Source organism: Canis lupus, chromosome 3, assembly GCF_048164855.1.
Source record: "Canis lupus baileyi chromosome 3, mCanLup2.hap1, whole genome shotgun sequence".
Lineage (NCBI taxonomy): Eukaryota > Metazoa > Chordata > Mammalia > Carnivora > Canidae > Canis > Canis lupus.
Window position 1 is genome coordinate 19,835,795 of NC_132840.1, and position 16,123 is coordinate 19,851,917.

At 41.5% G+C, this 16,123-nt stretch overlaps 1 protein-coding gene across 3 annotated transcripts in view; it reads left to right on the plus strand.

Annotated features, from left to right (window-relative positions):
• CDH13 (cadherin 13) overlaps positions 1 to 16,123 on the plus strand; it is a 1,001,991-nt gene that overhangs the window by 365,678 nt on the left and 620,190 nt on the right. For all 3 annotated transcript variants that reach the window (XM_072819442.1, XM_072819439.1, XM_072819441.1), the window contains one exon: positions 3,273 to 3,481. In XM_072819442.1, coding sequence (XP_072675543.1) covers positions 3,273 to 3,481 — 209 coding nt within the window. The remainder of the gene's footprint in view (positions 1 to 3,272; positions 3,482 to 16,123) is intronic.

The window sequence follows — 16,123 nt, forward strand, 5'->3', positions numbered from 1 at the left end:
AAGAAAGATAAAGTATCATCTTTGATTTCACGAAAGAGCTAAGTCAAAGCTAGGCATGGGAGGCCAAGTGATCCCATAAATGGATGCATGCTGGGTCTGGGGAACTAAAGAAATAGCATGGACATTCATTTCCTACCCATCTCCAGTAATGGGCTCAACCAAGACAAGAGTTGACTAGGGACCTTCTTTCCCAATTCCTGTCCTTGCTTGCAGTGGCTTCTGCTCCCATCATTTAAGAGATACCATGCCCCCAATCCACCACCACTAGAGTATCATTTTGCCTCTGGAGAGCAACTGAATTAAGTGTAATCATTATTGTTGGTCTCCTATTCATTGCTGGAGATATAAAGATGAATAAAAAAATAAGACTCAATTTCTGTTGTTGATTCTGATGAGTAAAATGGATACCTAAAATGCACATATTGATATAACATGAAGTAAAACATTCTGTGTGCAGGAAATTCTGGGAACGCAAAGAGGGTATTTGGGCAAACCGCAGAGCTGACTCGTAGAATGACTAAGAGTTAATGGGGTGAAGAAGGTTAGAAGTAACTTCTGCACTGAGGGAGCAATACGAGCCAAGTGGTGGGAGAATAATAGTAGTTGTAGGCTGGTTCAGGGGTGGGTGATGTGTGAGTCATGAAGTGAGGGCAGAGGCCAGAGGGGAGGCCAATGGACAGCTTAGCCATTGAAAATCTTGAGTGCTGGTATCATCTGCAATGGGGAGCTGTAGTTATATGAGACTCAGGTAGAGGCAAATTGGTTCTATAGTTGTGATGGGAGAATCCAAGGCTTTCTTCAAGGAATAAGTCTATATGGCCTTCTAGACCCCACATTTCCAGCTTGTCTCCACTCTCTCTTCCTCACTTTCTGCCTCGCTTTCTGTGTCCATCTCACTGGCTTATTTGCAATTCTCTGAATGCCACTGCACCTTTGCACATGTTGTGGTTCTTTCTGCCTAGAATAGGTCCCTGTTACTTGTAAGAATATTGAATTAATGTCTATCTCTCTGGTTACACTTCAACCCAGCAACTGTGTCCATCTTTGCTCAACATTATAAACCCAGCATCTAGCATAACAGGTTCCTAGCAAATATTTGTGGAAGGAAGAAAGGAAGGAAAGGAAGAGAAAGGTGGAACTAGAACCCCACAAACTTTCATATGCCTTCCATTACCCCCAGTTCTCCCTAGCTCAGTCTGTCTTCTTGGGTCCTCCCCAAGGGCCAGGGCCAGAGCCAGTCAGCATCCTGGCAATCCAGCAAGCCCTGTCATTTGAGCAATGTACCTCCAGTGGATGAATGCTAATTGATAATAATGAAACAACTTACTTGTCTCTCCTTCATAGTTCACCTCCAAAAACTGAAACTGAGCATGCCCGATTAGTTTTGGCTACCAAGATGGTCAGAGGAAGTAAGAACTACAGACTCCCAAAAGTCCACTTGTGCATCTGCACCAAGATGCCCCTAGAGCTGATTCAGCAGCCAGAAAAAGTGCTGGAGACCCTGCTGCAGAGGAGCCTCAAGTGGGCACCATGCAGTGTGCATCAGGGCTGAGCAGGAAGGAGTACAGGAGTAGGACTGAACTGGGTGCTCATGTCCTGAAATTCAGGTTCTGATGGGATTTTAAGAGGGCTGTATTTTTTATGGGGCTTTGTCTTTACTGAAACATGTAGTTGTGAAAGGTAAATGAACCAGGGCTCAAATGCTCATTTTGTCATTTACAAACTGTGGTGGTTTGGGGGGAGGGACTGCCTCCTTTGTTCTCCAAGCCTCAGTTACCTGATCTATAAATTGGGGTCAAGGGGATCCCTGGATGGCTCAGCGGTTTAGCACCTGACATTGATTCAGGGCATGATCCTCAAGTCCCGGGATCGAGTTCCGTATCAGGCTCCCTGCATGGAACCTGCTTCTCCCTCTGCCTGTGTCTCTGCCTCTCTCTCTCTCTTTTTCTCTCTCTCATGAATAAATAAAATCTTTTAAAAAATAAAATAAAATAAACTGGAGTCAAAAAGTACCTCATTCGTTGTGCAGATTAAATAAGATACTGCATGTAAAATGCTTAACACTTAGCCTCACGTGCGGAAAATGTTCAATTCACATTAGCTATTATCATTATCGGCTAATATGGTTATTATCACCATAAGAAATATCTTCCAGAACAGAAAAATCAGCTTAGTTCATCAAATATTTATATGGCTTTAACAGCATACTCAGACCAAGGTAGATGTTGTCACCAAAGACAGGCAAGAAAGTTCCTAGGAGCAATATTTTGAGATCCCAAACCTAGAAATAGCCCCGATGCCCATCAAGAGTAGAATAGATCAATTCAGTATAGCCCCATACTGGAATACCACATAGTGGTTAGGATTCACTGCTGTGACTCACAGCCACATGGATGAATCTCACAAACATAATTCTGAGTAGAAGAATCCAGACCCAAAAGAGCACACATTGGATGATCCCATTCATATGAAGCGCAAATGCAGGTGGAACAGATCTATGGTATTAGAAGTCATCATAGTGCAGCCTTCAAGGAGGAGGCTGGGGGTTGTGACTGGGAGGGAGGAGAAGGGGAGGATTGGTAGTATTTTGTGTCTGGGCCAAGCACTGGGTAAACAGGCGTGCCCACTTCATGAAAATACATCAAGTCGTACGTTCTGATATGTGCTTTTCTGTATCTATGTAATGCTTCAGTTAAAGGTTTAGTAAACAAACAAGCCTGTTTCGCAGAGAGCTAAGAAAACAAAAGTGGGGTGAGGAAAGCAAGCAAGCAATACAATTCTGCGCTTGCCCACGAGAACAGCTGCTTTTCCTATTCTTTCCCATACATGACTTAGCCACTCAACTACAGGAATTTTGTTCACGTCCATCCTGACACTGTGTTAATCTGGGCCAGGCATCACTCGTACAAGAGTGGAGTCACCGGTTGTCTTGGCCTCTCTTCTCTCCAAACCACTCTCTATAACCCAGAGCTGCTATCTTAAAAGATCCTGTTTGTCTCTGTGTTCTTGGTGCTTAGCACCTGCCTGGAACATGGGAGGTGATCAAGGAAAGGTCTAGATCGAATGAAGCTCCTAGCAGAGGGCTACAAGGGGGTGCTATGGGACAAGCACATTGTATATCTGGGTGGGGAGCCAGCCACAAGCCACATTTCACGGTCAGAGATTTCTCCAGGGCTAAGCTGCCCAACCTACTCACACTCTTTCTGGTGTGTTTTTTTGTTGTTGTTGTTGTTCCTCTCTTTCATTTTATTTTGTTTTGTTTGTTCCCCCAGTGACCTTCAGTGACTGCAAGGGAAACAACAAGCTACACTATGAGGTCTCAAGCCCGTACTTCAAGGTGAATGACGACGGCAGCTTAGTTGCCCTGAAAAACATAACTGCGGTGGGCAAGACTCTGTTTGTCCACGCTCGGACTCCCCATGCAGAAGACATGGCAGAGCTTGTAATTGTCGGTGGGAAGGACATCCAGGGCTCCTTGCAGGTAACACAGCCATTTGGGATAAACCGGGTCCACAGAGGAACACTGGCGTCTATATGTCTTATATGGAAAATAATTCTTATGTTTATAATTGGCCAAGACTTTTGTTGTTGTTGCAAATGACAAAAACCCAACTCAGAAAATTTTTGGCAGGTTGGTGGTATGTGAGAATTTATCGGCTAATGCAGCAAATATTTTAGGGTGACTGTGCCTTCAGTGCCCAAATAGGACATCCGCTTTGATCCTTACCCATTTTGTGGCTCCATTTTCCTTCTGTTGGCCGTATTCTTAGACAGTCACATCGCTCTCTGCCTTCCAGTGTGGAAGTCTCAGCAGCTCTACTTCCTTTTCCCAGCCTGAAGTCTACCTGAGAGAGCACCTCTTCCTGATAATGCCAACAAATGCTTGAAATCAAATCTCACCAACTCTCATTAGATTATCTGTCCCTCCTCAAACCACTTGCTGTGTCCATTGGATAGTGATGCTCCAGTTGGCTAAGTCTGAGACTTTCGTCTTATCCTTAAGCCAGAGTGGAGGGGAGTCCCACCTAAGACATATGGGCAGAGAGTGGATGATGGGTAGTTACTCAAAGTAAATTAGCATGCTGTCATCTGAGGATGGCAAGTGGTGATTGGGTAGACAAGATCATGGTGGCCACTAGAGTTGTATAACCATGGCATATGGCACTGCTCTTTTGCTATGCCCTGACAGCCATTCCTTTCCAGATGCACATGTAGGCTGATCCCTGCACCTGTGCACATGTTTACACACTTTATGAAGGCTACAAACTGCTGCTCTTTAGACTTCCTGATTGTGTCATTGAGAGACTTTTTGCTACAATGGATTCACCTACTCCTCCTTCATCAAGAGTTTAAAGCCTCTGTGGTTTCTTGATAGAAAGGAAAGGCACATAAATGGAACTGGTGGGTATTAAGCTGAGTGAAATAAGTCAGAGAAAGACAATTACCATATGGTTTCACTCATATGCAAAATATAAGGAATAGTGAAAGGGACCATAGGAAAGGGGGAAATCTGAGTGGCAAAAAATTAGAGAGGAAGACAAACCATGAAAGCCTTCTAACTCTGAGAAACAAACGAAGGGTCGCAGAGGGGAGGTGGGTAGGGGGGCGGGGTAACTGAGTGATGGGCACTAAGGAGGGCTTGTGATGAAATGAGCACTAGGTGTTTTACTATATGTTGGCAAATTGAATTTAAATACAATTTTTTAAAAAGAAAGGAAAGCCATACAGCAGACCCCGACAAAACACTAACCGTAATACTCATGTGTCTTCAGATTGGTGTGGCTAGCCTTTTCTCCTGCTCGATGGTCTGCTCTTACTCAATTTTTCAAAGCCTTGATTCTTGCTGCCTTTTTCCGTCTGCCACACTCCCCATAACCTTGCTTTATCTGCTAATTTTGTTCAGTGGTGGAGGGTGGGAGTGTGGAGCGAACACCAATTCTACGGCCGAGGAGGAGAGACAGTACAACTGGCAGTGTGAGTGTTACTTCCTTTCCAGTACTGTCTGCATGATCTTGAAAGAATCATAAAACTTCTTTATCTGCAGACGAGAAGGGTCAAACAGTCTGGGATGGCAAATAAGCGGCATGTGCATTGCCCCATTCTGTCACCATACTGGTGGCAGATATTGCTAATTATCCCTGGCTTGACCTGAGTATCTTTCCCAATGCAGTGCTTCTGGAAGCTACTATCCATTGATCATTCAGAGATGTTTCTGTGGGTGGAATATATATATTTGCCGTCCCTAGACCGGACAAACTCTGCAATTCCCCTTCATATCTATGAATCTGTGAGTTGAGGGTAGATAGCAAGCTAAAAAGGAATCCACAGTGTGCCACTGATACTTTCAAAGAAAATAGGATATTGATGAATACATCCAGTGTGGAAACCCACTGGCACCACAAAAGCAAGCTTTTCTCTTATTTAGCCATGGTCATTTTCACAGCATCTCACTAACTTGTGATATAAATGACTTGGTAAATACCGAAAGCAAAAACAATTGCTGGGATGTGCAGCACAAAGGGCTTCTTAGGAACAAGTAAATGGTACAGAGATTCACAAAAGGGGGTTTGCATGTGGGATGGGATGTATTTAGATGGACATTGTGCATCATGATTACTGGCTCACCGTTATTCCAGAAAAGACAATGTCATACTATTTAGCTTAAAGCCGAGCAGAAGGAATTCTGGGCACTTCTCAGGACAGACTCTACCTTGACAGTCTCAGAGACCTGGGGTTCAATACGAAGAGCTTCAGTTGTGAAGAACTGGCCTCTTGAGTACCAGAAAAACACCCTCCCGGAGGCCAAGCCCCTCAGGGCCATTTCTCATTTGCCACCGTCTGAGTACATTGTCGACAAAGCCTGGCTGCAATTGCTGGTTTCTTTTAAACCATGGTGGAGGCTGCTGTGCCATTCAGTTTGCCAGACTCCAGCAGAATGGGGCATTCATCTCCTGCCTCCAGTAATTTTATGAGGTTTGAAAATAGGCCTCACAAAACTGCCCAGATGTGTCTGTAATAAAAATTAAAAAATTTAAAAATTTAAAAAGAAAAAAAGATAGGAAAACAAAATAGCTAGCCAAAGAATTCCTCCAAGAGGAACATACTCCTTTAGAGATATCCATTTGGTATTTTTGAGGCCCTACTATGTGCAGCCAAGCAGCCAGCTGCTAGAGAGGGGAAGCAATGAGCACCCAAGTCAGCATAGCTCCCGGGTGAGGAGGGAAAATGAATGAGTATGTTGAAAAGGCACCAAACAGGGCAGCAATGCCATTGGCTGCTCTGTGCTTTGAGAGAACAGATTGGGCAGAGGAAGCTGAGTTGGTACCATAGCCAGTGCTTTCAAGGCACTCTCCGTGGCCAGGTGCTGCTCTCATTGGCCACAAATGCTGACTCATTATATCTTCTCCACCTCCAATGAGGCATGTGCTACTGTCCTTGCTTTACAGATGGGGGAAACTGAGAACACAAAGAGCCGAGTGATTTATTATTTAGTGGGACTCTCCCAAGTGTGTGCATCTCAATGTGTGCTTTAGTGTCTGTTGTCTTTAACCCTCACAACATTCCTGTGGGGCTGCTGACTTCACCCTTTCTTCAGATGTGAGAATTTGGCCAAGATCCCCTCGTTTGAAATTGGCAGAAATGAGATTGAGATATGGCCTCTCCATCCAAACATCCACTCTCTTTCCTGCCCATGGGCCAAGAGATGAGGGCACAAGTCAGAGAAATACAGTAGCAATGGAAGAAACCAACAAATGGATGGTGTGATTTGAAGGAGGAAAGAGCTAGGATTTAGTGTTTGAGCGATTCTAAGCTGTAGAGGATGGAGGTGGTTTGGACCAGTGAGAAAAGAGGTGGTTGGCAAAGGTGCTAGTTTAGACAGGCTAGATATGAGACCAGAGACAGGCTAGATCTTAGGATAAACACTTAGGGAAAAACAGTACAGTGGTAGAGCTTTGGCTTTGGTGTTGAACTGAAGTGGGTTTAAGTTTCCATTCTACCACCTATGGTTATGTGACTTTGGGCAAGCCACCCAACTGCTTAAACCTCAACATCCTTATCTAGGAGATGGGGGTAAGAATAGTCTGCATCACAGAATCATTCTTTTGGGCACAGCACAGGACACCAGGTGACCCATCTCAACCATGATACCATATTGGAACCTATAGAGAAAGGGTAGGTCCTGAGGGTTAAGTGACCTCACTGAGGCCAGGAGTCAGGTGTCAGAAAGTAGAGATTAAGGACAGGAGGAGAAAGTGAAGCCAAAGGAAGAAAGAGAAGTTGTGTTCAGCAAGGGCAGTGGGGTACTCAGGGTGTCCAAAATAGGATCAGTATCATGGTGGCTACGTTCATACCACTGTGTTTTAGAAGGAAAGACTCTCTCAGATGAATGTGGCCCCATTGAAGCCCACTCAGCAGCCATAACCAGAGCTCAGATCTTTAATAGCATGATGTGTCTCTCTTATTTTTACCTGCTGCCTACAACCTCATTTTACCCACAAAGCCTAATTCTGTGAAGTCTAATTTTTAAAAAAAATATTTTATTTATTTATTCATGAGAAACACACAGAGAGAGACAGAGACACAGGCAGAGGGAGAAGCAGGCTCCATGCAGGGAGCTCGACGTGGGACTCGATCTCGGGTCTCCAGGATCCCACCCTGGGCCGAAGGCAGGTGCTAAACTGCTGAGCCACCCAGGGATCCCCAAGTCTAATTGTTAATAGCTTAATTATAGGCTCTTGGGCTGTCTCTGGATTTTGAATGGGCTGTCCAGAAGCTAGGATCTGTCTATATGGGCATATACAATCCTTTTAGACTTGAGAGGGTAGAGGAGTAGCTCCTCTTGTGTTTTGACAGGGGAGGCATGATTAGTATGGAAGGGCTGAGACTTACCATGCTTGCAAGAGAGATTTCTACCCTATGGAAGATTATGAGGAACTCCACTCATGGAAGTATGTCTGGACAGACTGTGGCTTATGCACACTGCCTGACAATGGTGAATGGGAAGACGGCAGAGTGCTTGCTTTTATTTATTTATTTTTACCTTGGATAGGGGGTTCCAAAGATTTATATGGGCAAGCTCTGATTCATTCCTTATACATCTTGGGTAGAGATGTCTTTACCTGCTGTGCAAATGGGACTCATCAACCTCAATTTCATGTCTAGCATAAAATTCTTTTTTTAAAAAGCTATCTTTTCATTTTAATTATTTCTTTCTGACTTAAGAAATTGTAGCTTCTGTGACTGTAGATGATCGCAGGGAATACTGACATCAATTATAGAACTGGATGAAGTCAGGCTGGGAGGTAAGAACATCAGGGAGCTTATAGAAACTTATTTTGAATTCCAGTTTGAGAGCTAAAAGAGACTGTGCCCACCAGCTTCATCTTGAAATGTGGGCATTCACACTCTAAGCAGCTGAAGAATTTGGGTATCCATGACCTAGACAGCTGGATCTTCAAGAACCAAGCAGGAGATTCACAATGCAACAGGAGGGAGATGTGTGGGCACCTGCCGGCTGTGGGCTTAGATCCAGCTCTCACACAGGGCTGTGTCTTAAATGCAAATAGGGTCACTTTATTCCTTGGTTAATGGGACCTTGCTTGCTCATCAGCTCACCTGGCCCCTGGGATAATATCCTGTCACCTTCACAGATGTCTGGAAAGGCCTTTCACTGTCTAGCCTGGCTGGTCTCTCCAGCCTTTGCTCAAGTCTGCTTCCTTTCCACTGTAAGGCTTGACTTGCTGAAATGCCTGACCCCGAAAGTGGTCCCTGCTCCCCATGCCAAAGGAGGGTCTCCCTTGCTCCCTTGCTCAGAGTGATCATTCTGCTCCTTAGTGGCCCTCTTCTCAGTTTGTAAATTATGCATTTATTTCAGGTGTTTAAAGTCTGGCTCCCCTGATGAGACTGTATAAGCTCTCTGAAGGCAGGAATATAGTCCCCCTCCCTTCCTTCCTTCCTTCCTTCCTTCCTTCCTTCCTTCCTTCCTTCCTTCCTTCCTTCCTTCCTTCTTTTCTTCTGTGTCCATGGCTTATCCCTAGCACCTGGCACAGTGTCTGACATATAGCTGGTGTTTAGTGCATGTCTTTTGGATAAATGTAGGAGTAGAATGCATGACACCATTCACATCACTCCTTGCATTGAACTCTGGGATGCTCCAGTTCCCTCAGCTGTAAAATGGTTTCACAGCAGTGTCAACCTCATAGAGATGTTGTGATAATTATTTTTTTAAAGATTTTATTTATTTATTCTCAAGATACACACAGAGAGAGGAAGAGACACAGGCAGAGGGAGAAGCAGGCTCCATGTGGGAAGCCCGATATGGGACTCGATCCTGGGACTCCAGGATCGTTCCCCGGGCCAAGGGCAGGCGCTAAACCACTGAGCCACCCAGGCGTACCTGTTGTGAGGATTAAATGAGCAAATATATGCAAAGCATTTAGAACAGTGCCTGGCACAAAGTAAGTGCCATGAAAATGCCAATTTTTCCTCATCATTGTATCATCAATGCCAGACTATAATAAATTCTCTCAGCGAATGAGTCTGATGAATCAAGACAACCCAGCTCTCTACCCTCTTCCCACCGTGACCAAATTCTGTTTGGACTACTACCTGTACAGAATTTAGAATTCCCCATGAATTTAAATCATTACTATTTCACTCCCCAGGTGTCCACTGTGAGTGAAACACTGACTAGACTTCCAGGACTCTTTGTTTCTATGGGTGCACTTAATAAACACCAAGAGACTTGGCAGTATTTAGAAGTTAATTATGAACAATTTACACTTGTTCACTAGAAGTCAATACATGGCGTTCTTAGTAAAGGAAAACTGGTTTCTGAATGAAGCTGCTTAATTAAATGCAAAAAAAATACTTTCCCCCTTTTTTGTCACTTAAAACATTCCCCCCAAAATAAAATGAATAAAGAAAGTTATGACAGACACTGAAAAAACTAAATGTAAGGCTTGTTTATCTTTGTGGATCATCATCACTGTTTCATTTAAAGGACATAAATTTGGCTCCTAATCCAGTTTCAAGAATTAGGATGGAAATAGTTCCAAAAAGATAAACTAAAAGGAGCAATCAGAAGAAGGAACAACGTGAGAGGAAACAGTTGTTTTGTTTTTAATGTTTAAAATAAAAATATAAAACATGTCATTGACTGTTCAGCAGCCCATGTTAATACCGTTGCTACTTCTGTATCTCTACCCTGGTGGGGATTAGGGCATGCAAGTCCACTGCTTGTGGAGTCGCCAGGTTCCATGTGTTGTGTGACTTAGGGGCTCCAAATGTGTACATGCTCTGTGACATTTAGCTGAGCTGGGCATGATATAAAGTGGGACCCAGAATGACCCTAAATTGGGATTCTAATCACACATTTAATACTTGCTAGTCATGTGGCACTGAACAGTCATCTAACTCCTTTGAGGTACAGTCTTCTCATCTGTGAAATAGTGGCTGTATGTAGACCTCAGTCTTATTTAGATGCCAGCATAGGGTATACAAAAAAAAATGTTTTTAATACAAAAAAACTGTTTTTAAATATCATGCCTAGCCCGTGCTAACAGAGGGTCTCAGCCACAGACTGTTTACTCTTAACTGAAGTGCACAGTGAGTTGCTGTCACCTCTGTGTATTTCTTCGCCGTCTTTCCTGATCTCACACATTCTAGACAAAAAAGAGTTTTGCACATGTGTTACTGACCTAAACTCCAATTTTTATCAACTCTGAGTCAACCATTTGAATCTTGTTTGTCTAAGCCGTTATACCATCTAACCTCCCAGGTCACTGACATGCCCCACAGAAGGGACTTGACTTCCTTTGTTTAAAGCATTCTTGAGAAAGTGAGCCTCCAGCTTAGGGTAATTGCCTTGTTTCAAGACCTTATCACATTGACTGGGAGTGGCTTGGAGTCTGTCAAGCTAGTCAGTGGCATTGATCTCACTCCCATGAAATATGTTTTACAACCATCACAGTGGAGAACCAATCTGTGCATTTACGGTGGCCATAAAGAAATGAGGAGTTAGAGCTGAGTATAGGCTCTGATTTGACACGTGTGATAGTTTCAAAATCCTGCGAAGTATCACTCTGCATGGCTAAAGCCTCCCCAGTTACTATTAGGAGAATTAGTGTCCACTTAACAGTTGTCATCCAAATTAGGGAAAATATATAGTGTGAAAATTATGGTGCAGATCCAAGAATTGGGCCCAGAACAAGGTATTAGGCTGTTACATTTTGACACATGCCTAAATTGTTCTGTTTATGATTCTTAGCTCCAGGATACTATTCAAATACAGATAAAAAGACATCCTTTGATTCATTAATTTAAGTATATAACAGATTGCTTTGTGGATCAAAACTAAGAAAAATGTATACTGAAGATTAATTTTAATTGAAATGCTTAGGGAAAAATATTTGATCCCACAGAAAGTCTGCATAACTAAAAACAGCTTCCTTTTGGCTTGTGAAAACTCAAGATTTCATGTTTTGTACAGCAGTATGGTCCAATAGAAAAATAATGTTAGCTGCATATGTAGTTTTAAGTTTCCTAATAGTAGCACATACATATACACACTCCATATATACATATGGGGTTAAATTTCATGAATGTAGATTTTCTCCCTTTATATGTGTGTATATGTGTGTTTATGTGAATTTAATCCAACACACACATATGTATATATATAATATATATGTGATATATTCTTATATGTAATATGTATAAATGTAATATATACATATATATGTAAATGTATGTATTATACATATACATGTTATATATATTACATATATACATGTAATATATATGCATATATAAAACCCAACATATATAATATATAATTTCTTTAAGATATTTTCATGTTGGCAAGTTACCAATGTGAACATTATTTATGAAATTTTTACATTTTCTTACTTACACTAGGCCTTTGGAATTCAGTGTATATTTTATACTTAGAGCAAATCTTAAGGCAGATTAGCTAGATGTTGAGTGCTTAATAGCCACTGGTGGCAAATGTCTTCCAGTGGGGCAGAGCTTTCCTGGAGTTCTCTGGAGACATTTAAGTATTTTTAAAGAGGGAGAGAAAGAGGCGTTTGCTGAGTGCCTGCCACGTTTAGGGCATGGTCTTAGATGCTTTCACACATATGTCTGTGCCTCTGATCCTCAGAGCAAATTGTGCCATTGGTGATCTGGTTCCTACCCTGTGGATGTGGAATGAAACCTGGTACAGAGAGGTGGAGTACGTTAGCTAATGTCATCATTTACAGCAAGTGGCAGAGCTGGGATTTGGGCTTGGACCTTCTGATTTTCTGAAATCACTGCTATTTTGGTAATACTGACATTTACAACAGAACTGGTGCTTTTCTATTCTCCTATAAAGACTATGAAATGACATAGAAAAATTAAAAAGTGGTTAGTAATTAAAAAAAAAAAAAATGAACGCAGAGCTGAGCAAAACTCCTAAAGAAATTTTAGGTAGGTGGACAAGTCCTGTGTTGTCATGACACTTTTTAAAAACTTTTCTCATGAATAGAAGTTCTGGAGAAAGAAGCTTATGGAAACAGCACAAGGTTTCCCAAATGTGAATGTTTCTTGGCCACAAGTTCCTATTATTTCAGACTCTATCTTATTCACCTTCATAGTCCTGGAGTCTAGGGAAAACGCCTACATTATATTTTTAAGTATAGTTTAAAATTTTGTTTTCATATGGATTCTATAGATTTGATCCTCACAACAGTGGCTTAAAGTAGATGGTGTTATTTGTATTTTATGAGTCAGGAAACTGAGACCCCCGGAAGCAGGAGGGTAGGTCTCAGGTCCAAGAGTCAGTCAGGCAGTAGTAGTCTGATTTACAGTGAATCCCTGGGTCCAGTGTCTTAGCCACAGTTTGCTTTCCAACAGCTGCTTGAGCCTTTTCAAGGAAAAGCAATATAGCATCATCAGAGATAAATTTTCACCTGGTATCTTGGATGGAAATAGATAATATGATGTAATGCGCATTTTTCTAGGCTCTCTGATATGCTTCTAACCCTCTATCTTTTCTTATTACCATTAATCAAATATGAGTGTATTCTGAGCTTAAATATTGGGGTGACCACCTCTTTCCAAATCCCTCTCTCACCTGGTGTGTGGAGATACTTGGTCACCACGGCTTTGTCAGTAAGTGTGACTGCTCTCATCAGAGATGAAATGGCTTAGTAAAATTCAAAGTGATTGGAAATATTTTTTTAAAACACTGCAAAATCAACTGAGAACTGTGGGGAAATCCTAGGTAGATGGACATGCCACGTGTTGTCATGACACTTTTTAAAAACTTTCTTCATGAATAGAATCTTTGGAAACAAGCAATGGAAACAGAGCAAGATTTCCAAATATAAATGCCTCTAGGCCACTCTGCAAGAGTCTGGTTCTCATTTCTATTGAAACAAATAAAAAACTCCAGTGACAAGAGAACACAGCCTTTGGTACAGACCATAGATTGTCTCTATTTGGTTCTTAGGTTTCAATACTCAAAAATTAGGGGAATATGTACTAGTGATTCAGTCCTTCTCCCCACCAGCACATGGGTCAGTCAGATGATAAGGTCTTCGCCCAAGTTTTTAAGGCAGAAACCTAAGCATTTGGAAAAACAATATCAAAGAAGAGCCTTATGGCCCAGCCAAGCTTCTCTCATCCACCCATGTTGGATAGATGCCTGTGGGCTGTTGACCTCTGTGGCTGGGCTTGGTTTGGGGTAAAGGCTAGGGTGGCAATTCCTTTGGGACCACACTGTTGATGCTGTTTGACCCTCAACTCAATTGTTTGTTCAGACAAAGGCAAGTGTAGTGGTGTCAAGGGGGTCACACAAACAGGAAGCATCCTCCACCTGTGCCCACAGTCTAATCTCATCAGATTATGTCTTTTCCCTGGCTCCTGTTAACAGAAATAGAAACCCCCAGGTCTGTACAAAAAAAATGTGAGTACCTACATCTTACCGGGAGTCCACAATGGGGTCTGATATTTTCACTTGCTGAACTGTTTATATCTTTCTTAATTAGGCAAGAGATAGCACAATCACAAAGCAAATATTATGGGTATGTGGCCATCAAAGTATAATGATATTTTTTAAATTTTTTACAAAAAATAGATTTTTGTTAATACCTGCTCTTCTTCCTCTACCAAAAAAAAAAAAAAAAGATCAATTCTCAAAAAAAGTACTTTAAGTAATACTCCATATATAATCTCAGAATTTGATCTATCAGTGGACTCACACATAGCAGAGAAAGTTCGCATGCTGACAAAGATGGCATCCTCATGGTCTTGTCAAGCCTCCATCTCCAGACTGGTAAATATGGCCAGTTGGGGAGGCTTTTCAACAAAGAGTTTCCCTTGCAGATGAATTAATACAAGCATTCAAGGGCTGCCCAAGGCCAAAAGGGCTTTAAAAACTTTGAGACCATCCTCCAAGCAAATTCTAAAATATCCTCCGTGAATGAGAGGCAGCCTTCAGTTGGACTGAGCTTACTGCTCTGACCCCATTGATCCCGGTGATTTCCCTCCAGCCTTCTTATAATTCAGGAGGGTCAAGTGTGGGATCTTCTCTTCTATTCAATGTCTTCTCCACTTGCTAGAGAAAATTGGACATGAGATCCAAGAGGGGGCTTTTCCTTCCCCTGATGTCTACACAGTTTCTCCTGGCTTCCAGCTCTCAATGGAAATCAGATCGTTCCCCCAATTTTCCATTTTTTTGCAGCAAATCCTTTTGACAAATGGTGTGCATTGTCAACCAACCCCTCAATATGTCAGGGAAATTGGGCTTCTATTGAGAGGAACTTTTTTACAACTCCTTTCCTTTGAAGTTACAAAACTATAAAAAATGGTAATTTTCCAAGAGACCCAGGGAATGGTATGAATAACCTAACCAGGATTTTTCTGAGGACTGCCCTTTGTCCATCACTCTTACTAGATGTCTGTGCATGCTACTATTTTCTTTCAAGCTAGTCCTGTGAGATTGAATACAGCAAATCAGGATACATTGTTTTCTTCCTTTCACTGTCCATTCTCACAAACCTCAGTTAACACAGATAATTGAGGATTGACTGCTTTTTTTTTTTTTTGACTGCTTTTTTATTCCAAGTTTCTTATTCAATTTGGAGCTTGTTAGCAAAGCTTAAACTCTGAGACCATGACCATCGGTCTTTTTGCCTTGTTTTCTTATGATTTCCTCTTTCAATCAGACCTTTGGATAATATTTTCCCTAAAGAGACAAAAAAGGAAGTTAAGAAAGAAGATCCAGAAACTGAATCAAAGAAAAATCAATGAAAATAATAATAATAGTAATTTCCTTCATGTTTCTCTTTCAAATTCTACAAAAGTCTTACTATTTTGGTGTTGGTTTATTAGGCAAAATAAAATTATATGCTCCATAAGGATAGAAGCTATAACTGACTTGCTCATTGCTATGAATCTAGCACTTACCATAATATCTGGCACTGAAAACACTCTTATTGAATGAGTAAACAAATGCCAGAAATGGAATGGATATTGATGCTAATAATGCCAATCATAGCGAACATTTATTTAGCTCTAACTTGGTGCCAGGAATCACTCTCTGTGCATTTCTTATATTAAGTCATTTAATCTTTACAGAAACTCTATGAAATAGTTATTATCTTCATTTTACAGATGAATAAAGTAAGACTTGGAAAAGACCTTGACTTGCCCATAGTCCTACAACTAGAATATTTTGAAGCCATGCTCTGTGCTCAGACTATTCAAAAAAAGCATTTAACAAAACATCTTATACTTTTTTTTTTGGCAAGATAGAGAAAAATGAACTGAATGTTATTACCAAATGCTAGTAAAGTAGATTCAGATTGGTTGAAGAGCTACAACCAAAAGTCCTAAAAAATAATCTATGTCAGCCAAGAGAATGATTTCTGTACATGCAGGCAGTGGCCCTAGCTGATTGATTTCATCCCCAATGATGAAAATAAACATATGAAGACATGTTTTTTTAGTTTGTAACCCTGGGATCCTAACTGGATGATAGACTCAAGATTCAAAAACAATTCAAGCATCTGTAAGGATGGGCTGAAATTAGTAAGGCAATATCAATAGGTATGGATATGAAGCCCCATTTATAAGC